The following is a 23,913-nucleotide window of genomic DNA, read 5'->3' on the forward strand; positions in this document are numbered from 1 at the left end:
GCAGCGGAGCCGCCTCCGCTACTGCCCCGGCGGCGCGTGGAGCCGCTCGGAGCCCGCGGGCCCGTCCCGCTGCAGCCCCGGGCCCGGCGGTCGCGCCGCTCGCGGTGGCCTGCGGCCGGCGGGCGCCCCGCGATTCCGGGGCCCCTCCGCTCCGGCCCACTCGGGGCGCCCTCCTGGGGCGACGCAGCGGCTGGCCCTCGCCTGGGCGCGTGCCGAGCCTTCTGCCCCGCCGGGCAGCCTTTGCCCCTGGGGCGGGGGCGCTGCGGACCCTGCGAGAAGGTGCCCGCGGAGGAGCGCAGGGGCTCCTCTGGGTGCAGTTCCCAGCTCGGTAAATAATGAGCAAACTCGTAATAAAATAGTTGCTTTTATTTCTTAGCAAAACTAGTGATTCCACGTGCTATTTACAACAGGCCAAACATGTTTTATTTCAAGTACGACAAATGGTCAGGACATGGAAACAATTTTATTTGTACAGGACTGGACGTCACAAAGCGAAGAAACTCGCACACTTTGGGACGGATGTCAGTGGGAAAAAGTTGACCATGCGCAAAGAGCTGCCCTTCCGCTCCCCACTCACCCTTCGGGGTCCCCCCCCAGCGACGTTGTGACCTTATGGGCCATGCTCAGAGCCCCCCGCCCTCCCTCCCGCGTCCTCGTTTCTGAGTGTGGAATGCGACTGTGGGGTTTGTGGCACCCTAAACGCGCGTGCAGCCAGGCTGTCAGTGGAGAGGAGGTGGCAGGAACCTTCCACCTGCCCGCTGGGGATGGACTCCCTCCTTTTCTGCTCTGCCCCTGGTGGGCAGCTAGATCGAGAAGAGACGGGGGTACGTAGGAAGCAGCGCCTGCCTTCCCGCCTTCCCTCCCCGTCTGGGAATGGGCCTTGGCTGGGAAGAGGGACCGAAGAGCCAGGCCTGGAGCAACACAATCTTTAACACTCCTCCCGCAGGACTGGGACACACGCAGCCCTTCTTCCCTGTTTCAGGAATCGGCAATGGGGGCTGAAGAACCTGTCCCAGGAGTGGACCGCTTGTTTTATCCCTTAAAAGGGTTTTAAAATGCACCTTTGCCTCTAGCTCAGTTCTTCCCGCCCCTTCGTTCTCTTGGCGGTGCAGGTGGAGGATACTAACGTGGGTCACGGAAGAGGGCCGCTCCCCTCTTCGGGATGCTCAAGAGGAAAGGCCCTGCCGGGGATTCCTTAGGTCAGCAGTGGGCATAAGGCCGATCTCTGCTGAACTCCCAGCTTTGCGAACCATGGCTCGTACTGGCTGGGGCTGATGGGATTTGGAGTCCCAGACATGCCGCGATCTACCTTCTGCCCACCCCTTCCTCAGCTAAGTTTGAACGTCCACGTGCTTGTTTGGAGCAGGATTGAGGCCAGCATGAGGAAGTTCTTCATTGTCTTCTGGGTTCCTCATCGCCACCTGTGACGTTTCCATCGCGCTGGCACAGCATGGATGGGCAGCGCTCGGCGGCCTGGTCCTTCAGACCCTAATCTGGACGTGTGCTTCGGGCACACCTGTTCCCGAGCCTGCCTGGGCCAGCTTGGCGCCTACGGAGGGGTGGACTATTTGCCCTTCGCAGCACAGAGGGTGTGAGGCCAGCCGTCCCTAGCGGTGCGGGGTTTTTGCCACGCTTGGCACAACCATCCTGATTCGGCTGGAACGAAGAGCGCTGGCTGGCCCACGCTGGCGGCAGGATCAGACCCTTCAGGGAACTTCTTGGGTTTCAAACTCGCTTACCATGTGAGCTCCAAACGGCCCAGGGAAACCAGCCGAGGGCGGCCTGGGGAGGACAAATGGGGCGGACATGGGAGGCCTGCTGGGGGCCCTTCTTCGCACTGATTGCTTGAGCACGCGGCTCCTTTTCTTGCGCACTCTGCCTTGGTGCCCCCACCCTGGTTTCCCATAACATTGTGGTTTCTGGGGTTGTAGCAGGAGGAGCAGAGGGAGGTTAGGGTGACAGGGGGGGGGGGGATCTTGATGGGACCCTTGCCTGGGAAGGCAGAAGGGGCGGGCTGAGCGTGTGTGCCAGGCTGCCGTGCAAGGACCGGTTGCTATCGCACTTCCCCACAGCTGCGGTCGCCAGCAGGCAAGAGAGCACCTGTCCGGCACGCACACGTGCTCACTTTTCACAGCTTGCTGGGACAGCCGTGAGGTTTAGGGTAGCCACCTGGGGTCCGGGGGAGGTGGGTGCTGGAGGACTTTCTTTCCTGATGGTGAGGAAGCGGCAGGGCTGTGCCGGGACATCCTCCGTGGAGGCCTTTCGCTGGGCGGGGGAGCTTCGTTCACCTGACTCATGCAAGAACCCGAATTCATGTCAGAAATACTGTGGGTGGCCAAGTTTCTCTGGGTGGGGAAGGAGTGGGAGGGGAGGCAGCGCCTGCCACATTCACTGGAACGCTTTGGGATGCTTCATCAGCACACTCTCGATGTAGTTCTCCAGTTCCTCGTCGTGCTCCTGGCCGGCATCGTATGATTCCCCTCGTGGCACCATGGGGCCAGGCAGGTGGCGGAGGTGGTGGTAGACCGGGGCCTGGAAAGTCCGGGGACTGATGTAGTTGGAGATCTTGCTGGGGCTGTGGCCGGGCTTGGCTCGGTACCACTTGGGGGCTGGGTACTCGCTGCCTTCCAGGACTTCGTTCCACGAGGCCTCGCTCTGCTTGGGGAGGTGGCGGTAGGGCTGGTGGGCAGGGGGGTAATAGGGCTTTGGCAGGGGCCTTGGGGCTTGGGGTGGGGCCTTCTTCAGCTTGTGGCGCGACGGGGCCGCCGGCGTCTTGCTCTTGCCACTGAGCTCGGGCACCTCCTCCTTCTTCTTCTTCTCAACATCGTTGATGATGTCGATGACGTCGTCCGCCGGCAGGTGCAGCTTGCTGGAGAGCTCGATGAGGCGGTCGATCGTGTTGGGGTCGATGTCGTCGTCGTCCTCCTCCTCCTCCTCAGGCGCCTCGTTGGAGCGCTTGTCCTCGGCCACGTTGCCTTCCTCGTCCTCGAAGAGGAGGGGGCTCCCCCTGGGGCCCTCTTCCTCAGACTCCTCCTGGGCGTTGGCCCCTGGCTGCCCGTCCTCCTCCTCCTCCTCCCCGTCCTTCAGCAGGTACTGGAGGAGCAGGTCTGAGGCCATGTCTGCCAGCCGCTCCTCCTCTGCCGCGGCCCGGCGGGCCTCTTCCGCCTGCCTCCTGCTCTCGGCCAGCTCTTCGTAGCGCCGCTGCAGGAGCTGGTGCTCCAGGTGCTGCTGCTGCCTCAGCTTCCGGGCGCCTGCCCAGGGCTCGCTGGCAGCGGGGGCCTTCCGCTTGGAGCTCACCTTCAGCTGCGCGTACTCTTCCAGCTCCTGGAGCACCTCGTCGTGGGGGCTCTCCTGGGGCTTTTTCTGGTAGGCCTGGGCGGGCGCCTCTCTCTTGGTGGCCGGGCTGTAGCGCTGCAGCTCGTTCAGCATGGACTGCAAAGTCTCCAGCTCTTGCTGGCCGAGGTCGCTTTCTTCGGGGCCCCTGTTCTCCTGCTCCTCCTGCGGAGGGCGCTGGTCTTTGCCGGCTCTCCAGCCCTCCTGCTCCTCGGCTGGCCGCTCCTCAGAGCTCCTGCTCTCGCTCCGGACCCTCTCCTCACTGGGGCTGGGCTCGGGGCTCAGAGGCTCAGAGGCGGACTTCTTGGGTGCTGGCTGAAGGGCCTGCAGGAGGATCGCAGCCAAGGTCTTGGGGTCCAGGTCTTGGAAGAGGTCCGCATCGCCACTGTCCTCCTTCTGCACTGCCGTGCTCGGCTCGGCCTCTTGCAGCGGACGCACCTGGATCTCGCTGCCCGGAGCGCTGGCCCCCTTGGGGAAAGCGCGGCCTGGGGGGGCCTCCTCCTCGCCCCTCAGGGAAAGGGGGGCAGCCGCCGCAGGGAGATGCACCTGCATCAGGAGGCAGAACGCGAGGAGCCAAGGCGCTCTGCAGAGTCGCGGGGGCCACAGCATCATGCCGCAGGGAGGGAGGTGCTGTGTGGGGGAGACAGACGGAGGGAGGTCAGAGCTGCTGGAATCCAGGAAGTCACACGCAGGCTGCACCTCGCAGGAGCCCAAGCCCTCCCCTGGAGCCCTGGGGTGTGGCGGGGGGGGGGGCGAGATGGTCTTGGCTCCGGAGCGGCCAGGGCTGCAGGAGAACCTGGGCGGGCCCTGGGCCGGCTCAGGAGCAGCCTGCTCCGCTGAGCGACTTCACGTGCTCCGGGACTGAGGCTTGCCCTGGCGTCGCTCCAGCTGGGCCGCCCGCTCGGGCCGCGTCTTGCTCATGGCACCCTCCCCTGCCCCTCTCACCCCGAGGCCCAGCAGCCCGGCGCTGCTCGCTAGGGCCGGGCCGGGCCGGGCCGGGCCAGGCGCCCTCGATGGCTCCGCCGTCGCCTCGGGGCCGCCTCCTGGACGTGGCCTTCCCCTCGCGGGGCGACCCTTCCTTGACGCGCGTCTCAGTGCGCATGCCCTCCCGGGACTGGCGTGGCGAACACCCCGCGCAGCAGCCCTGCTGCTCGGGCGGGCGGGGGGGCGCCGGAGGGGGTTTCCGCGCGCGCACGTCCCTTGCCCGCAGCCGCGCACCGGAGGAAGCGCGCTTCCGGGCAAGCGGCTGCTTTCGCGCAGACGGCGCTCCCCCCGTGTCGTCACTGTTCTTGCTTCTTCTTCTTCTTTTTTTTAAGGAACCTCAACTATGAATTCTCTTTTGTCTAAATCCTGTGGCGGAAGGGAAGCGCCGGTGCCCCTGGATCCTCCCCTCCGTCCACGTAGGTGAGCCGCCCCTCTCCCCCGCAGGTGAGCCCACCTCACAGAGTGGGCGAGGGGGCGTCCTGGCTAAGGATTTCATACGGGGCATCTATGGGATCGCGCTTGTCGCCCCCCCCCCCCCGCCACCAGCTCATAAAGAAGCACCGCTTCCTTCGCCTGGCTACAACCCCCCGCCCGCCCCGTTCTGCGGTTCTCTCCCAGCGGCAGCGCGATGGCACAGCTGGTCATTCGGGGGGGAAGGGGGGCGAAGTGGAGCCTTTCTCTCGAGGCGAGCTGAAGCGGAGGACCTGCTCCTCCCGCCCCTCTCTGCAGTCCCCACACCCACCGCCCACACATGCAGGGGAATGATTGGCAGCCTCGGCCGCCACTGCCACCGCCTCCCCGAGACCCCCCCCCCGCAAGCCGACTCCCCTCCCGCCTCAGCGAGAGCCGCCTCCCCCGAACTCGCTGACCTCACTCCTCCAACGCCCTTCCAAGAGCCGAATCCCACCCGCGGGGGTCCATTTCGAGCCGCTGAGCAGCCCTTGCCCCGCCCGGTTTGGAGCGGCCCCCCCCCCCCCCCCCCTTCCTCCCCGTTTCCCCCCACCCCCCCCCCCCCCCGGCCCCCCCCCCCCCCCGCAAGGGAAGGACGCTCACGGGGCCCCCGCGGAGAGCCGCCCCGTGCGAGGCAGCGCCTACTCCTGCCCCCTCCCCGATTAGAGCGCGGCCGCGAACTCCTCCAGGCGCGATTCTGCCTTCAGACCCGGAGGAGCGGCGGCTCCCCCCGAGCGGCCACGCGGCAGGAGCGCTCCCCCCGCGCAGAGGGGTCTCCCTCCGCGCACACGCCCTCCCGCGTCAGCCGCCATTGCTCGTCCCTCCCCGGGACCGGTTCCAGGGGACCGCCCTGCGGAGGGACGGGAGGTCCGCCCCGACGGGCTCGCCCCTGCCCCGCCACCGGCGCCCTGGCGGCGAGGCCCTTCTGCCTTCGCGGCCGCCGCGGCGGGGCGGGCCGGGCCGGGCCGGCGGCGAGGAGGGGTCGAGGCTGCGCTCTCCCCGGCCTGGTCGCCGGGAGGGGTGCCCCGCCCGCCCCCCGCCCTGGGGGTTACCGGCTGCGAGGCGAGGCTCGGGGTCCGCCGCGCGGCTCCGTCGGTCTGCGCGGCTGTCGCTGCTTCTCCGCGCGGGCGCCGCGCCGCGCTGCGCCGGGCCGGGCCGGGCCGGGCCGGGCTGGGCTGGGCTGGGCTGGGCTGGGCTGCCGTTCAGAACCTTGGACAGAGGCTGGGCTGGAGCGCCGCTTTTGTACCTCCAGCCAGGCCCACGTGGGGGGCCCCATTGACGTCAATGTTCATTCATAAATTCGAGCACGATTGGAGGGGAGCCCCGCGCCTGCGCAGGAGGGAATCGGCCCTGGAGTGAGTGAGTGAGTGAGTGAGTGAGTGAGTGAGTGAGTGAGTGAGTGAGTGAATGGCTGGCTGGCTGGCTGGCTGGCTGGCTGGCTGGCTGGGTGGATGGATGGATGGATGGAGGCGAGTGAATGGAGCCGAGTGTAGCGGGTGAATGGGGCCGGAGGAGAAGGGGAGCGGGCGATTATGAATGAACGGCGGGAGACGACGGAGCCCGAGCGATGGGGAGAAAGCGGTGCCTCGAGGGCTCGGGAGGCCTCGGGGGTTTCCCAGAGCCCAAGGCCGGGCTGCGCGGCCGTGAGCGCGCAGGCACCGGGGCCTTTGCTCCCGCTGGATCCCGCCCTGCGGAGACGCGCAGAGCGTGTCCTGCGGAATCGCTCCCTCCGTGCCCGCTCTGTGGGGCTCCGGGGCTGGGAGCTCTCCGGGGGGAAGCACCGGGGGCCGCTGCGCGGGAGCGGCCGCTCCGGTGTGCGGCGCTGGCGGTGTCTTTGCGTGCGCTCCGCATCGCGCGCACCTCGCACGAGCCTCCACACGGGCCGCCCGTTCGGAGTCCGCTTTGCTGCCTGCGTGTGCGTGTGAATGGACCCTGCCCATTGGCTCCGCGCCCCCTTCCCACGCACAGTTCCCCTGGAGGCACGGGCTGCGGGAAGCGAGACCCCCACTCAGCCGCCTCGCCGTCCACGTCGCCCCTCGTCGCGGCACCGCTGCTTCCCCCGCCACTCGCCCCACACGCCTGCCGGCATTCCGGGGCTTCTCTGCACTCCCCTCCGCCTGCGGGCCCCTCCTCGCCGGCTCGCCGGCCCTTCAGGAGAGCCGGACCGCGGCTCCACCGGGCCCCGGCGCTGGGGGTGCCGTCAGGGCATCGCTAGGGCGCTCCGGACTGAGGGAGAGCAGGACGGGGGTGGGGGGGCGATGAGTCACCCGCAGCTCTCTCCGCAGTCCTTCGCCTTCCCCCTCCCCTTCTGGAGGAGGGAGGGAGGGAGGGAGGCGGCGGGAGGGGCCACTGCGATCGCTTTTTGGGGCTGTTTGGCAAATGGGGGGGGAGCATAACACGGGAATCGTGCCCCCCCCCCCTTTTCCCCCCCCCCCCGCTCGTCGGTCGTGCTTTCTTCCATGGTGGTGCCAGTGGGATGCTGGGTGCAGCAACCGGGGCTCGGGGGGGGGGGGGGCCAGGGCTGGGGACGAGCCGCCAAAGCCGAGGCGCCGCCATCGCCCCGCTGCTCCAGCCGCACTCGCGCCGACCCGGGCTGCAGCAGCAAAGCCATTTTGCGCCCCGCTTCCTGCCCACGCGAGGGGTGGAGTGGCTGCAGCCCCCTCACCCCCAGCCCAATCCCAGGGGAGGGGGACCCTGCAGCCGCGCAGGTGCTTGGCGACACCCTGGCTCCAAGCTGCACGTCCGAATAGTATCATGAGGCACATCTGGCAGGGAAACGTGCGTCTGGCCGTCTTTGCGAAAAGCCGTCAGGGCAGCGCTCAACAAGTGAAAACGGGGCTTCGTGCGGAGTCCGCAGCCTCGGCGCAAGAACCCGGGTCGCTCTCGCACCCGCGGGAGCTCTCTCTCGGGGCAGCGTGCGAACAGCTGCGAGACGCTGCTGCTGCTCCACCACCCTGCGCGCCCTTCCGTGCTGCCTGACAAAGGCTCGCAAAGGCAAGCGGGTTAAGACGACCAATTCCTGCGGGGCCAAGTACAGATCCGACGCCGGGGACACTTCAGAGGGCTGGGACGACTGTCTCCCCGCTGCTCTGCAGGGGCGCAAGTCTCCCGAAAGATCCCTGCTATTTGGCTGCCTGCTTGTGGCGGTTGCAGCTCCCACAGGCGACCGGGGTGGATCACGAGGGGCGCCCCCCCCGAGAGGCTGTGCCGCGCCCCAGGGGTGCTCCTGGCATCCTGGAGCCAAAGAGCCCCCCAGGCACGGAAGCCTTCCTCCTGCCTGCGCCCTCCAGATGCCTCCGGCCCTGAGCTGCCAGGGAGGGGCCTGCAGGCAGCTGAAGTCCGAGACATCCGTCGGGTTGGCTCCAGAAGGGGTGCTGGGGACCCCATTGACATCTGGCATCCCAGAGGGCTCTGCCTTGCCCCCCGAGTCCCTTCCACCCTATTTTAAGGTCTTGCTATGCCTTTGACTCATTCAAGTTTTCACTGTACCCGTTGCAAGGAAAGGAGAGCCCTGCCGGATCAGAGCAGGATCAGAGCAGCAGTCCACGCCGCCGATCCCTCTTCTGTTCTCACAGGGGCCCCCCAGCGGCTCCTGGGAGCCCCCAGGCGGGGCAGGCCTGCCGCTGCCCTCCCACCACGCTCCCCTTCAGCCAGTGCACCTGGCATTGCTCGCAAAAAGGTGGCACAGCATGTAGTGGCGGCCACCTGCTTGGGGGGTCCAAAGGGGATTCGGCACATGCGAGGGAGGGGCAGTCATCCATGGCTGCCTGCAGCCTCCGGGCCAGCAGCGTTCTGACTCTGCACCGGTGGCTGGGAACGCAGGCCACGCCGCCGGGTCCGTGCTCCTGCCCGCGGGCTTCGCAGGAACACGGGGAGCTGCCTTCCACCGAGTGCCCCCCCCCAGGCCATCTAGGCTCGTCCTGTGCTCAGAGCTCCAAATGCGAGTGCCCCCCCCCACCCATATTCATACATCATCCAGCTCGTGCCCGTGCCTGTCCCCTCCCAGCTCCCATGTCTCCCAGAGTGAAGCAGCGGGTAGAGGAAAGCTGCACACCGAGGCAGAGCAAGGCAGAAGGGGCTTCTCGGCCATCTAGTCTGACCCCCATGTCTCAGGAGCTTCCCGGGTCTCCTGTCTGACTGCTGCTGGCTTTCCGTAGGCTTCCCACATAAAACATAATTCTGTGTGCACAGAATGAGCGGCAGCTGCAGGTCTCCGTGGCCCTGGGTGCAAGTGGAGCTGAGGAGCCCCTGAAGACGCCCCCCCCCCGGCCCAGTCCTGCCCGGCCCGGCCCAGTGGGACTTCCTGCACGCAGAGCAGGGCTCTTTCCAGGAGCTGCTGCCCTTCCTCCTCACTGGGGCTCGCTGGTAGCTGCCATGCCAGCAAATGCCAGCCCTTTGGACGGACCTGGCGCGGCTCTTCTGGTGTTCTCATGCCAGGGAGGGCCTCCTGGCACAGAGGGGAAAGGGCTGGAGCGCCGCCAGGCTGCCTCGAGGAAGGAGTGCCAGGGGAGTGCCCGGCCGTGGCATTAGCATCATCGTCGTGCAGAAGGTGGGAAGGGGCAACTGGGCTGCGGGGAAGGCAGAGGGGGGGCCACGGGGGCTCGAAGCCTGGTGCCAGGGGGTCGGGGCTGGCATCCGGGGGCACAAACAGCCTCTCCCTCGGCTCTGCTCCCAGCCACATCCCCTCCTGCGCAGCAGCAGTGTCTGCTCTGGCCGGCCGGCCGGCTACAAGTGCCGCGCTCGCATGCACACATGCACCCCCCCCCCGCACCCCTTCCCTGGCCGTTTGCCATCCGCTCACCTGGTAGATTAGCAGCTCCCTCAGGGGGCTAATGCCGGATTTCCGGGCTGTCAGAGCTTAGATGGATGCCCAGTGAGTCAGTCTTGCAGCAGAAACCTCTGACAGTACGAATGAATCAAGAGGGCCGCATCCTGCCGGGTGTAAAGCCAGGCCTGAGCCTGCAGCTCAGTCTGCTCTTCAGCCACACTAGAGGACTCCAGGCCCACGGTGAAGAGGGGCCCTGCCTGCGGACTGAGGGGGAGGGGCCGCCCCACAGACTGCAGGCAGCCCCCACCCCCAGAAGCCCTGGGGCTCCGCGAAGTGCTCCGCAGGGCGGAGGGGCAGGCAGAGCCAGCTGGAGGAAGCAAGGGCCGGTGTGATGGCTCAGCTGGCTCCCTTCCTTCTTCTTGGGGAGGCCTGCCTCCCCCCCCCCCGCTTTGCAGGGCCCCTGCACCCCCCCGCTCCGCAAAGGACCCTGCTCTGGCAAAGAAGGAGACCGGAGGCGGAAAGCCAGCCCACGGGCACCGGCCTCTCCTCCACGGCGTTCCCCTGGAGGACCCGTCCCAGCACGGTCTCCTCCCGTGCACGCCAGCCCTGCGAGGTGTCTGCCTGCCTTCCTCACCACCGGTGCCCGGGACCACGACACTTGTGGGGTGGGCAGGGCACTGGGGCCGGAGGGGGTGGGCCCCCTGCCCCCCCATGCCTTCCAGAGCCTCCCCAGCCCTTCCGCACTGCCAGGGCCACCCCCTTCCGCACCTCTCCAGGTGGGGCCGGGGGGGGGTCAGCGCCTGCACAGCTTGGACCTTCCTCCCCGCAGCCTCCACTCCTAAAAAGCCAGGACGCAAAAGAGCTCATGGCCCCCCCACAGAGAGAGCCACGTCCGGACAAGGGACCCGTGCCTCTCTGGGGAAGGGCCTGGGGCCTCCTGCTGCCAGAAGCAGCGTCCAAGGGGCCTCCTGCAGCCGCCCCTCCGGGCCCACTGGCTAAAGGCCTGCTGCTCGGCTCCGTCCCAGCAGTCACTCCCGACCGCAGGCCGGCCAGTGGGCCCTGCCCCCCGAGAGCATCCCCCCCCCCCCCGCCCCCCCCCCCTCCCAGGCACCCCCCCGCCAGCTCACCCCCCACCTCTCTGGCCCGCCTGCCTGCCCCTCACGCCACCCATTCCCTGCGCGGAGCGTTGCCTCAGCCCCCACATCCTGGCACGAGGCCACCTGACCACCGCCCGCCCCTTCACCCCTGTGTCTGCCCCTTCCTCGTGCTCCCGCTCCCCATCGTCCAGCACCCCGACCTTGCTTGCCCATGAGCCCCATCTGTGGGGCACGCGTGTGTGCCGGGGACACGCCACCAGCCCCACAGGAAGGATTCCTTGCGAGTAAATCCACTGTGATCTTGCACCCAGCAGGAATAACAAACCTCAGTGAAGGGTATTTATGGAACAACAGGCATAAATGAGAGCATGAGTCAGAGGCTGGTGCGGGGGGGGGGGGGGTTCTCCTCTTGTTGCCCCCATCTCAAGAGGAGGGGGAGGGGCCGCCCCTCACCGGGCCCCCTCTTTCTGCCCCTTTTCCGGGGGGGGGGGGTCACACCTTTTCCCCCCCCCCCCCCATGCTCTGCACAGGGGGAGGGCCAGGTGGGAGGCCTCGAACAGTTCAGCGGAGATCTTCCAGTGGGAGCAGGGAGAGCGCGGCCGAGGGACCCTGGGCTCCAGCAAGGCCCACGTGCCCTTGGGGGTTGTGGCTGGGCCCCCAGGCATCACCTGCCCCGAAGGGAGCCTTCGGACTTTGCCTGTGGGCCTCTGTGATGGGGGGGGGCCGGGGGGAGGAGAGAGCACACCTGGTGGAGCTGCGGGGGGGGGGGGCTTTGGGGCCGGGGGGGGGGGACACGTTGTGCTCTCCTCTGGCAGCACCTGGAAGGCGGGGCCCTTGTGCAAGGGCGGATCCTGTCCATCTGGCCCAGCCCTGTTTCCTCTGGGGGGTGGTGGGAGGTGCTCCTACGCCAGCTCTGGCAGAGAGGGGGCTTCCCCACCGGGAAAAGTGGGGCTGTTTCCCTGCAGAGCCCGGGATCATAGGAACACAGAAACAGAGTGAGGCAGAAGGGACCTCCTGGGCCATCTAGTCTGACCCACTGGCTCCACTCATGACAGTACTTCTCAGCATCCACATTGGACCTTTTGTTCCCTGAGCTTGGCTCCGTGGGAGCGCGTCCTGCCTTCCTCCGCAGGGGAGAACAGGTCTCTGCCCCCCTCCGTGTGACGCCCCCTCACACACCTGTGTGTCGCCCACAGACCCCCTCGGAGTCTCCTCTCCTCCAGGCTGGAGAGACCCCGTTCCCTCTGTCTCGCCTCATCCCCTGCAATCCGGCCACCATCCCTGTGGCCCCGCGCTGCGCTTTCTCCCATCATCCCAAGCCCTGCTCCGCTCCAGGGAACCCTGGGATCCAGCTTGTGAGCGGGTCTTTTCAGGGCCGCTCCCAAAGACTGGAATGCCAACCCTAAAGGCATCCGCCTGGGGCCGACTTTGCCAACTTTTCATTGCCAGGGAAAGGCATTGTCATTCTTCTTGTCATGCGCCACTCTTCGAACGACTATTTGCCTCATCGAGGCCACGGTCCGGATCACGTGCAGGCGCTTGATCAGCGGCTCCGCTTGATTTCAGCCAGCGCGTTGCCCTGTGGGCTCTGCGCTGGCACTCGGGTGACTCATGAACTGGATAAAAAGTTAGCATCAAATAAAGAAGGCTGCAGTGGCTTCTGAGAAGGGGCCGCCGGGCATCCAGCCTGGCATTCCTCCACTGACCGGGTGGGGTGAGGAAGGGGGTGGATGATAGGCTCGGAGGTGGCCTGGAGGACCTCTGCGCCCCCGAAGCCCAGGGGAGGCCCCGCAGCTAAAGTGCCCCAGTGCTCTGCCCCCTGGCAGCACCCCCACCCAGCGCTCACCCTGGCGGCCAGCCTGTCCCGTGCATCTGCTTCGGGGGTGGGGGGCCCTGGATCTGTGGGTGTCGCTCCTCACCTGCATGTCCAAAGCAGCCAGGGCCAGAGCATGGAGGCCCGCCCGGGACGTGGGGAGAGGGACCGTGCCCCCCCCGCCATCCCCACTGGAAGGAGGGAAGGGCCGCCCCACAGGCGAGGGGCAGGGGCTGCCTGCTCCGGCCTCTGCTGAGGAGAGCGCTCCCATCGCTGATGCGACGCCCCTGCGCCTCCCCCTCTGCAGGGCGGGGGGCTGTGACTCAGAGCAGGAGCAGGGCAGCGGCGGCGCTGGGAAGAGGATGAGGCATCCTCTCTGGTTAATTAGCCATGGCTTATGGCCCTTTGGGGGGGGCGGGGGCGGGGGCGGGGGTGGGAGGCTCTGGGCCCAGCCCTGCTCAGGCAGCTCGGGAGTCCGGGAGCCGGCAGCCGGTGGGGCCCTGCACAGGCCCGCCTGCCAGCAGGGCAGAGGGCAGCCAGGTAAGGGAGAGGCCCCTCTCGGCCCCTCCCTCTGCTGCCCCATCCAGCCTGGCCGGAGCATCGCCCTCACCCCAGCAGGAGGGCAGCGCAGGGATGGGATCCGTGCAGCCGTCCCCGGGGCTCCAGGAGGAGCAGGAGGCCTTCTGCAGAGGGTTAGGGCCAGGCCTCAGCAGCGCGGATCCCAGGGAGCTGCCAGCGGGATGGGCGTCCACGGGGCTCGCCTCTGGCGCCTCCTTTCTGGTCCCTTCCCCAGCCTGGTGCTCCCAGATGTGCTGAGCCGCGACCCCTGCCCTTCCTGTCCCCTGGACCTGCTGGCCGGAGCTGCTTGAAAACATCCGGAAGGCCCCAGGTTGGGGGAAACGCCTGGAATGCAGTCCCTTGGGAAGTGCTCCGGCAACACCAGCTGGTCCAGAGGCAGTGGCCAGACTGTTGGATGGGTCCAGTTATGGGATGCAAGTGGCCCCCTTCACTTCTGGGCACATCTCCACTACTGGCTGTGATCAATAATGCCCCATAATAGAAACATAGAAACAGAGAGAGTCAGAAGGGACCTCCCGGGCCATCTAGCCTGACCCCCTGGCTCCAGCCGGCTCCGCTCACGACATGCCCACCGTGTGCATGTCCAGCCTATCCTTGAACACCCTCACAGGTGGGGCCTCAGCCACCTCCCGTGGAAGCCCATTCCATGCCCTCGGGGTCCTAACCATCAGGAAGTGCTTCCTGGCATCCAAAATAGCCACCTTCAGCCCTTTGCGCCTGCCTGGCCCCGAGGTCTTGGGGCGAGACCCTCCCTCGGTATGGCGCCCTCCAGAGAGCAGCCAGGTTGGCCACCCCCGTTCTCCCCGCCCCGGACAAAGGCCTGTTCGCTCCGTGGGGGAGCTGCTCTGCGGCTGGAGGCGGCCCTGGTCCAGGTGAGAGGAGATGCAGGGCAGGCCGGCCTCCTGGTGCCCCTTCCAGCCGCTCCTCTCCTGGTCCCTCCAGCTGCTTGGTCCACGTGCCGGAAGAGCAGAGGGCTGCACTTTTCCCAGATGGGGGGCACCACCCGGGCCCAGTGGGGGGCACACGCCAGCAGAGGGTGGTTTGGCAGGCCTGGTGCAGCGCCAACAGCCCGTCCTTCCCTTCCAGGCGGCCCTCCCCTTCCTCCCCTCACACGCCTCCGCAGCCACCCCAGCCCCACCCAGGCCTCCTGGCCACCCCGGCGGTCCAGGGCGCTCTCCACCGCCCCCGAGGTGCAGCACAAGGCTCCCTCTGTGAATGGGGGGGGGGTGGCCTGAGCCCAACCGCAGTGGACCAAGGAGAAACTTTGTGCCAGGATGGGAAGAGGGTGCCCAACCGCAAACGCCACGTGCCCCGTGGCTCTGGGACGCCACGGCTCCCGCGCTGGCAGGATCGGGCCCCCCGTGAGTTCCTGGAATTAGTGTCAAAGTTTGTGACAATCTGAGAACGCCTCTCTCTCGTTCCAGAAGCTGGTGCAGAAAATACTTTGCCCGTCTTTATCACATCTTCTCGGCCAAAGAGTGGGGGGGCAGGCAGGACTGTGCCCCTTGTCGGGGGCTGTTGCCTCTCGCGGGGCAGAATCTGTGGGTCCCCTCCTTGTGCCCAGGAAGTGGCGCTGAGCAGAGCAGCCCGTCTGCATTTTCGGCGTTGTCTGTGGCCAAGTGCTTGCAAGGCAGGCGATCTGGGGCCCTGGTCGCTTGGGGACTGTGCTTGCAGTGGGTCCAGGCCGTTGGCCTCGCTCGGCAGCGGGGCTGACCATCTGGGGAGGCAGCCCCCGCCTGCTCAGGGTGCCTGGAAGGAGCGGGTCCTGTGGTGGAGCTCATGGCTCTCGGGGCTGGGGGGGGGGGGCAGGTTGCTTCTCCAGCCCTGCCCAGCCTCCACTCTGCCAGCGGCTGCGCCAGGAGCCCCCAGGGACGGCCGGGAGGAGCTGGGCTCCAGGCTGCCTGGGAAGCCGCCTCTTAAATACCAGATGCAGATTTTTCGTGCTGACGGGAAGAACTCTGCAATTGCTCAGAGGAACTGTTTCACGGCTCCCCCGGTTACGGAGCCTGATGGTGGCGTAAGAAGACAGCGAGGGGAGGGTGCGGGACGGACCACTCATAGCGTGTGGGGGAAGGAAAAAAGTTTGCGAGTGGAAGAAAGATCCGCCCCCCCCCGCGCGCTCTTGCGCCGGCTCTGCGCTCGGTGCTTTAGGAAGCGATGAATCACAACCCAAATTAGCTGCGTCTCAACCTGTTATCAGCCGCCGCTCTCGGCCTCGTGGGGGGGGGGCGCAGGGGAAATGGTGCTGCAGGGAGGGGCACATGCGCGGGCAGCGCCGATCCCGGGCGCGCGCCGTGCCCCCCCCCGCGCCCACTGCGGGCATCGGCGGCGCGCGCGGAGGGGATGAGTCACCGCCGCTCGGGAGCCTTCGCGGAGGCGAGGCGAGGCGAGGCGCGGTTCCGGTGCGCCGCCGGGGCCGTCGCTGGCCTCGAGCGGGGAGGGGCGCGGGCACGGTGGCCCCGGGCCTGAGGCTCCCCGCCCGGGGCCCGCGGGAAGGCCGGGCGGGCAGACGGTGCGGCCCCGGCCTCGGCCCCGGCCCGGCGAGGAGCTGCTGCAGGCGGTCCCGCCGGGCTCTCCCGCACCCGGCCCTCCCCGGCCCGCTGGCCGAAGCACTCGCCGGAGCCCCTCCGCGGGGAGGGCGGGTGCTGGGAGCAGGCTCGGCGCTCGCACCGCCGCCCGCGGCCTGTCCGGGCCCGGCCCGAGACCCGCCCCGGCCCCCCGCCCGGCCCGGCCCGGGCCCACCTCGCAGCCCGGCTGCGCTATCGCAGCTGCAGGACGTCCCGCTGCCGGTCAGCGCCGCCGCCGCCCCCCCGCGCAGCCGCCGCCCCCTTCCCGCTCCGGTGACGCAGGAAGCGGCGGTCGAACATGAGTCACCGCCCTGGAGCACGTCGGAGACCGGCGGCGGTTAAATATAGTTCGGCGGGGGAGGGGGAGGCGGGGTCGCCTGAAGCCCCGTGGAGGTGGGGCGTCCCGTGCAGAGGCTCAAAGAAGCCCCCGGTTCTGGGGGGCTCAGCCAGGTCGTTTGCGGAAGGGACGCTCAGGAAGAGAGGACAGGTGCTCGTCCTTGCCTCTGAGCATGTGTGGATCGCTTTCTTCGCTTGCTCCCAGGCAAGTCCGAGCGGCCGCCCACCTCCTCGCACCGGCATGGTCTCCGCCCCGCTGCGCGGGGTTTGGAGCGGCCAGAAATGCGCTTGCCTCGCTCCCACAGCGCTGTGCGGTCGCCCCAAGAGGGAGCACAGCAGGACGGTGGCTGCCGCTTTGGAACCTGGGCCTCCCGGTGCACGCACACAACATCCCTGCGAGGTGGGCCGCCACGGTTCCTGCTCCTCCCCTGCGGGGACTGAGGCTGAGCGAGCAGCGAGAGGAAGGGGCCTCTCCCAAGCCCACGTCCCTCCGTTTGAGCCCGACCCCAGTGGCGATCAAAGGAAGAGCGCTCCGGCCGTGTGGTGGGGGGGGGAGTGCAGAGGAAGGCGGGGCGGGCGGATGTGCTGCGACTTCCTCTGGGGGCCTCCGGCGGGACGGGGGGGCCGTGGAGGAGCAGACCTCCTCCCCGCCCCGTCCGCCTCAGGGGCCCTCCAAGAACGAGAAGCCCGGGCCGAGGCCAGCCCGTGCCCGCCGCGCAGAGCCAGGCGGGCGCCTGGCCGGCTCAGGGGCAGCGGCCGCGGGGCGGGGGGGGCGGGCTGGCCTCGGCCGGCCTCTGCGGGGAAGGTGGCCGCCTCGAGGGCCTGGCGGCGGGCGGGCCAAGCAGAGGGCCTTCGGCCCGCGGCGGGCACTTCTCCTCCCAGCCGCCCCTGGCCTCCCCGAGACGCCACGGGCGCCCCCTTTCGGCACTTGTGGCAGGTCCCGAGGCTCCGCCTGCAGCTTCCGCGGGTTCAAGACCCGGCAGCCACCCCCGGCGGGCCCGGGAAGAACCCGAACCTCCTCCGCGACGTGGAGCTTGACGGGGGGTGGGGGCCGCGAGCAGCCTGGGAGGCCGCCCAGGCTTGGGGCCGTCCTCCCGCGGGGGTGGCGCATCCCGAACCAAAGGCTTCTGGCCAGCGAATGGGGGGGGGGGCTTGCTCAGGACCCAAGAGGACCACTGAAAGCCGCGGCTCTGGCAGCGAGCGGGGCGAGAGCTGCGGGGGGTGGAGCGCAGGGCCAGAGGCGGGCCGTCGGGCTCGGGGTCCCTCTCGCCTTTGGCCCCATCGGGGAGCTGTCGCGCACACGCCGGGCGCACCCCTCGCGCCGCGGTCCCACCGGCTGCCTCGCGGCGTCCGTCTCTTGGGGCGAGATCCGGCGGGCCGCTGCGCAAGACGGGGGGGGGGGGGGGCGGGGGGGGCGGCCGGGGTGCCGGGGGCGGGGGGCGGGGGGGGGGGGAGGGCTGAGGAGCGCGGCTGGGTTCCGGGCGGCGGGGCAGAGGCCGTGGCGAACCCCCTTGCGCGGGTGCGGCTCATGGGGCTTTCTCCCCTGCGCCCCTTCCCGCCCCTCTCCCCCAGGACCTCGCTGGAGGCAGGCGCGGGAACTGAAGCCGCTCTCCAGGAAGGCGAACGCCGACGAGCCGCGAGGGGAGGGAAGCGCAGAGTTCACGCGAGCCAAGCCCGGGCTCTGCCCCGAGAAGGGATTCTCCGCGGGGCCGGGACCTGGCAGTGCAGGGCGGGCTCGCCTCGCGAAGTGCACCACGGGCAGCGGGAGAGCCACCCTCCCGCTGGGCTGTTTGCGGGCGGGGGTCGCGGCTCGAGCGGGGAGGAGGAAGGAAAGAGGGTGCAAGGAGAGGCCGCCGTGCCGGGGGGCTTGCGAGGGCTCCTGCGGCCCCGCCCCGCCCTGCCCCGCTCCCCTCGTCCTCCCCCGGCGCGGGTCTTTTGAAAGTAAAAGGCGACCCCCCCCCCACACACACACACACTGGTTTGGCCTCGAGGCCTCCATCTCCCCGGCACGAATCCTGCCAAAGCGTCCCTGCCTAGTTTTTGTCGCTGCAAGTGGGTTGTCACCTGAGCAAGAACGTCGGAACGTGCCCCGCCTGGGTCGCGGGCGTCGGGGTCGCGCGAGCTTCTGCACGAGCAAAGCCCGCTCCCCCCGCCCGGCCTCCGCCTCCCCTGCACCCGGGGGCGGCCAGCGCGCTCCGCTCCGCGCATTCACGGGGGACCCGCAAAGGGAAGCGGCCTGCGTTGTTCGCACCAGGCACGAAGGGGGCTGCGGAGCCGCGAGCTCGGCGGGGGGACCCCGGGCCTGCGGGCTGCAGGGGCTTGAGGAAACCGCGCGTCCGTGCTCAGTCCCGGGCTCCCTCCGCACAGCGCTGGGAAGGTCTCGGCCGGCCTCTCCGCGCAGAGAGCTCCCTCCGGGACGGAGCCGGGGCGCTGCTTCGCGCGAGCAGCTTTGCACCCCCCCCCCCATTCTGCTCCGCTTGTGGGCACGGGCAGTCAGCTGCCGCGCCGCGCCGCCGCATCGCCCCCGCCTGCGCGATCCTGCGAACGAGCGCCCTGCAGGGGGCTGCCGCCGCCTCGTGGAGCCGACCCCCCATCGCGGGCCGCCCTTTTCTTCCGCCCTGGCAGGACTGGCCTCTCCGGCGAATCGGTCGGTTCCGTCAGGACTTTATTTTTAAAACGCCTCTCCAGCTGGGGCCCTTTTGGGGACAAAAGCAGTCCGTCAAGGTGATCGCAAACAAGCAGGCCTCGCCCCCGTCCCACAGCCGCCCGCCGCTCCCGCGTGGGGAGCAAAACGCGGAGCAACCCCCTCCCCACCCCGTCGCCCGGGCCGGGCCGGCGCTGGCGAGGTCGCGCTTTGCGCGGGTGACCCCTCGCGGGGAGCTTGCGCCGCCGCCTGCCGCTCCCGGGGCGGCCTCGGTCCTCGCGAGAAGCGCCTCCCGCCCCGGCGAGCGCGCAGCGTCACGGCCTGCGGGGGCACAGGCGGGGGGGGCGGGGGCGCAGAGGAAAGGCGAGCCCCGGCGCGCTTCGGTGCCTTCCCCGGCTCCTCGTCCGGCCGTCCTGGCGCTGCCGGCCAGAGGGCCGCCTCGGTCCCGGTCCCCTCAGCTGCGGCTCCTCTCCCGTCGCGAGGAGCGCCCGGGGGCGAGGTGCCCGCGGCGCCGGCACGTGGCCGCCTCCTTCCCGCTGCTTCGGCGCGGCGTGCGAGTGTCCCAGATTCGCGGGGCTGGCATCCAGACGGCCTCGAATGACCTGTCCGCGCCGGGTTCAGTTGGCCCCCCCGAGCATGGCATGGCCCCTTCTTCCCTGGTGCAGCCGCCGCAGTGGGAAGCCTCCTCCCTCTCCCGTTCACCCTCTTGGCGTCGCTGGGCCTCCCGCTTGCCCACGTTTCCTGGGAACTGCTGCGCACACACGTGTCCCCGCCGCCCCTCTCCGCACCCCCCCTGCCCAACCGGCTCCGCTGCTCTAGCAAAGGGGACGGAGCCACGTGGGGGAGCCACTGGGGACCTGCAGCTGATGGGTCGTGGTCAGCTGAGTGCCTGGACTGCAGGTGAAGGGCGATGGGAACTGCAATCCAGCAATATCCTGTAGAGGATTTGGGGTTCAGCTCAAAGCAGGGAGGTGGTTTTGAGACTTGGCAAACTTCTGGGTTACACAGAGCTCCTCCGCACAATGGGTGGAGCTCAGCCGAAATCACAGAATGGCCGGGAGGCAGGGTGCGCCGCAGCTGCTGGGCAGGCTGAGGAGCCCCGGAGGCCAGGCGGGGGAGGGCCTCCAGGTGGAGGGGGCTCCCGGCACTGCCCCTCGCGAGGGTCTCTCTGCCGGGCTTGCCCTGCTGCAAGGGCGGGTGGGGAAACACAGGCCAGTGTGACGGGGGCTGCAGGTTCTGTGACTGAGGTGCAAAAGCCGCCCCTCAAGTGGAGGTGGAGCACTTGCATCTGACGTGGCGGCCCTTCCACTGTACCCCCCCCGCCCCGTTTCTGAGGCTAAGCTAAAAATCTAAAGCTTTTGATCTTTTACAGCAACCAAGCCCTAGAACTCAGTGACTTGCAGGCGATGACTTTATTCTGAAGTTCTAGTAACAGTTATCCATGAGGAACAAGTACAAAGAAAAATTTCCTATGGGAACGGATATGCAGGAGGGAGCCCTCCCTTGTGCCCCCCCCCCACATCCCATTTCGCTCTGAGCACATGCATGAGACGCTCGTGCGGGGGGAGGGCTTGGAGGCCTGAGGGAGCCCTGCCCCCAGGAGGGGAGGGAAGAGCCAACCACATCTGCCCCCCAGTTCCCTGGCAGGGCCAGTCTATCAGAAAGGGGCCCTCACCTGCCAGGGACCCAGAGCAGTGAACAAGGAGCAGAGCTGCTCTGGGGGGCTCGGCTGTCAGTCAGGGGGTTCACAGCACCCCCTCCCCACCTGTGGTCAGATCCCGGGGTGCCTGGACCCATGCAGCGCTCCCCCACCTCCTCCCATGAAATGTTAAATCACCCCCAAGGAAGCTCTGACACCCCACATCACTGATGGTGCAGAGGGAAAGCAGCGGGGGGGATGGGGGGGCCGGGATGGCTGAACCAGGCCAACTCTGCGGGGTCCAGCGTGAAGTTCAGTGCACTGCAAGGAGAACCGGAGAGTTTCACACACTGCGTATTTATAAATAATCTCTTTACATGATTCTAATATTGCACGTTAGTCAGTCTGAGAGCCACGCTAGAGAATGTAAGTGGGGAGCAGAGTGGGGCCAGACTGGGGAGGGAGGGGGGGGCAGATCACCAGGCCCCGATGCCCACGCTGCGGAGACTGAAGGTTGCCGCAACCTTGATGCCCCTCCATCAGACGACGCATCACCCAGCTCCGTCGCTATGTCAACCGTTGCTGGGTGCAGCTCTTGTGCGTCAGCCTGGTCACTAGGCCCCTCTGCCGTTGCCATGTCAACTGTTGCAAGGGGGGGCTTGGGCACCATGGCAGCAGCTGCTGAGCTCTCGGCGGAGATGGAAGGCGAGGCTGAGCCGGGAGAGGCTTCTGCCTTGCACCCCCCGGCCTGCCCCCACACGCACCCCCGCCGGTCCGGGGCCGTCTCCGGAAGCCTGGCCCAGTGGGGCCCCCATGCCAAGCGCCTCGCGCAGACCCGCAGGGGCCATTCCCAGAGCTGGGGCTCGGCTCCAGGGCACCCCAGCCTTCCTCGCAGACAAGGCCAGACCTGGCCTTCCCGAGACGAGAGGCAGCGCAGGCCGGCAGGTGACGCAGCAGCTGAGACGTCTTCACCACAGAAAGGGCAGCGGCGAGCGCAGGCCAGGGTCCTCTCCCTGCCCAATGTGTTCGGACGCCTAACTCCGGGGCCTGGATCGAGTTTAGAAATGCCCACCCCACCCCCAGGGGTGGCCAGCTCCCCCATGGGTGCGCACTTTGGAGCGCTTCCGAGCAGAGGAAGGCAGGGGCTCCCAGGGCACTGGGATTCAGGTCTGCGGACCAGCCAGCCATTCCAGCCAGCCAGCCGGCTTTCACACTGGCCCACTGCCGCCCCAGCAGGAGACCCATCTGGAGACTCCGCAGCCCCGCTGCCAGCCCCGGCCTGTTGCAGCCCCGCCAAGGGGGAAGGGGACAAGGTGGCATCTCTCGCTCTCCCCCCACCTTGGTAAGGGCAGGGGAAAGGGGGCCACTCACTCACAGGAAACAACCTTTTCCCAGTAAAATGTTAAGAGGCTCAGAAAGTGCTGCACTGCAGGAAAGAGGGAACGGGGATGGCAGGGAGGAAGGCGGGAGAGGGGAGGGCCGTGCGGGCAACCCCCTGTGGCCGCCTCGCTCTCCTGCCCCTAGATGTCGGACTCCAGCAGGTACTGCTCCGTGTAGTCCTTTGCCAGCTCCAGGCCCAGCGCCGACTGGCAGAAGGCGGCCATCTCGAGCCACAGGGTGGGCTGCAGGAAGAGCTGGCACATCACGCCGCCCTGCAGGGCGGGCACCTGGAGGCGGAGATGCCGGACCAGCTGGCTCTGGATGTGGGCCAGCTTGCCTCCAAAGACGTCGATGTTCAGGTAGAACCAGCCTTCGCCCAGCGGGATGCGGAAGGGCCGGGTGCTGAGCGTGGCCACAGTGGGCCGCAGCTTGCTGTCGACCACCCAGCAGAGGTCCTTCTCCTGCAGCAGGCCGAGGTTGCTCTCGGTGGCCTTGAAAGGCTGCCAGTCCTGGATGATGGTCTGGTTGGGCAGCACCTCGCTCCGGAAGGCCTCCGACAGGACCACCTCGGGCACCTCGCTCCCCACAAGGAGCTCCGAGGGCTCCAGGCAGAGGCCGCCCTCCGCCAGGGCCGCCAGCGTGGAGTCCAGCCGGGAAAGGAGCTCCTGCGCATGGAAGCGCACCAGCAGGATGCCCTGAGGACGGGTGGGGGGAGCGGGGTGGGAAGAGAGTGCCGGAGACCATCAAGGTCGCCCACCGGGGGGGTGCAGGCTCAGGGCGTTGCGGGGGGGCTGGGCTGGACTGACCTCGGTGCTGACCCCCTTTATTCTCCGAGTGCAGTGCTGACCTCTCCCCAGCTCACCCCAAGGGACGATGTGCCCTTCCTCCCTATGGAGGTAGGGAGGGTGAGGAGGGGGCTCCCCTGCTGGAACAGCCAGCGTACTTATGGGCACGAACACAGCTTGTGGGCGCAGAACCCCTCAGAAAAGCTCCCGTTCTGTCTTCCTCCTCTTATTAACACTTCTGCCCTCTTTTGGCTGATGCATTGCCAAAAATCGGTGGACAGATTCGCACAAAAGTTGCACGTGCCAATTTAGAAGTAAACAGGAAGACGAGCCACGTGCTTTCTGCTGGCACCAACAACTGTGGGTGGGCCAGGTCGACCCCCCCCCCCCCTCCTTGGCTTGAGCATCAGGGCCATGACAAGCAGTTCCCAGGCCAGGATGGGCTCTCAGGGCACAGACCACACGGGGTCAGCCTGGATTCAGGAGGAAGCACCTTTCTGAGATAAGAACGGTGCTGGAACACTGGCAGAGAAAAACTCAGGCATTTTCTCCTGAAAACAAGGAGGCAAAACAGCCGCTTGCCCGAGACACCTGGAAATTACCGCACGACACAGCCAAGAGCCACGGCGTGGCCTTCTCCCCGCTCTGCAGATGCCCTGCTCTGAGGAGGGGTGCTGAGGTCAGAAGCCAAACGACAGGCTGTCCCCACCAGCGACAGAGCCGGCACTGGAAGGCTCCCACCGTGTCCCGAGAAGACCCCAGCTAAGAGCTTGCTCCAGCCTACAGGGGCAGCCTGAAGCCGGGGGGGGGGGCATCGCTAGCACCCGCCCCGATCCAGGGGCTTCCTCCTGCGTCAGATGCACGCCCTGCCTGCTGAGCCGTTTTGCTGGCACCGCTGCCAGCCATGGCTCCCCAGGCCCGAGACAGGAGCCCCGGTGCCCTGCTGGGTGGAGCCGGGTGGGGGGGCGGGACTGAGCCGGGCAGGCTGCACCCAGAGCAGGGGCGCCCCTGAGCCTCCGCCGCCGCACAGGCTGGGTCCCCAGGGCACAAAGCGAGGGCTGGCCCAGGCGCCTCAGCTCAGCCTTCCTTTGCCGCCTCTCCCGAGCCTCTCCTGAGCGCTCGGGCCACCCCCAGCCTCCCCCTGCTGCTCCGGAGGGCGGCCCCACCGACGCCCCAGTGGCGGCTCCTGCCCCCACACAGGCCCTTCGTGCGCCTAGGGCGAAGAGGCTGCCGAGGAGGGGGGACCAGGCTGGAGGGCCAGGACCCCCAGCTGCTCCCCCCGCCTGCCTCGGGTCCCGCCACCCCCGCAGTGCATCCAGATGGGCAGGAGGCCCAAAGGGCAGAAGCCGGCGCGGCCCCCCCCCCCCGGAGGAGAATCGCCCCCCCCGCGCCTCCATCCCGGAAGGGGCGGGCGCAGCCCCTCTCCAGAGCCGCGCCGCCTGCGGGCGTGCGAGGCCCGGCTGGGGGCGGGTTGCTTCGGGAGCCCGCTCTGCAGCCGGGAGGGGGCGGCCGCCGCAGCGCCTGCCCCCCCCCCGAGG

The 23,913-nt window shown here is 68.3% G+C and overlaps 3 protein-coding genes across 3 annotated transcripts in view; 1 reads left to right on the forward strand and 2 right to left on the reverse strand.

The window, feature by feature from the left end:
• Positions 1-8,357, forward strand: part of AP1S1 (adaptor related protein complex 1 subunit sigma 1) — a 14,356-nt gene extending 5,999 nt beyond the window's left edge. The window contains exon 6 of the mRNA XM_044426793.1: positions 8,343-8,357. The gene's annotated coding sequence lies outside the window, so the exon portion shown is untranslated. The remainder of the gene's footprint in view (positions 1-8,342) is intronic.
• Positions 2,389-3,945, reverse strand: VGF (VGF nerve growth factor inducible). The gene has a single exon (XM_044426794.1). It carries the CDS (start codon positions 3,943-3,945, stop codon positions 2,389-2,391), a length of 1,557 nt encoding a protein of 518 aa, XP_044282729.1.
• A 13,373-nt stretch (positions 8,358-21,730) lies between the features above and the next one.
• Positions 21,731-23,913, reverse strand: part of NAT16 (N-acetyltransferase 16 (putative)) — a 5,399-nt gene continuing 3,216 nt past the window's right edge. The window contains exon 3 of the mRNA XM_044426801.1: positions 21,731-22,285. Within this exon, the coding sequence (XP_044282736.1) occupies positions 21,731-22,285 (555 nt within the window). The remainder of the gene's footprint in view (positions 22,286-23,913) is intronic.

The sequence above is a fragment of the Varanus komodoensis genome, unplaced genomic scaffold (genome assembly GCF_004798865.1).
Source record: "Varanus komodoensis strain SLA01 unplaced genomic scaffold, ASM479886v1 scaffold182, whole genome shotgun sequence".
Lineage (NCBI taxonomy): Eukaryota > Metazoa > Chordata > Lepidosauria > Squamata > Varanidae > Varanus > Varanus komodoensis.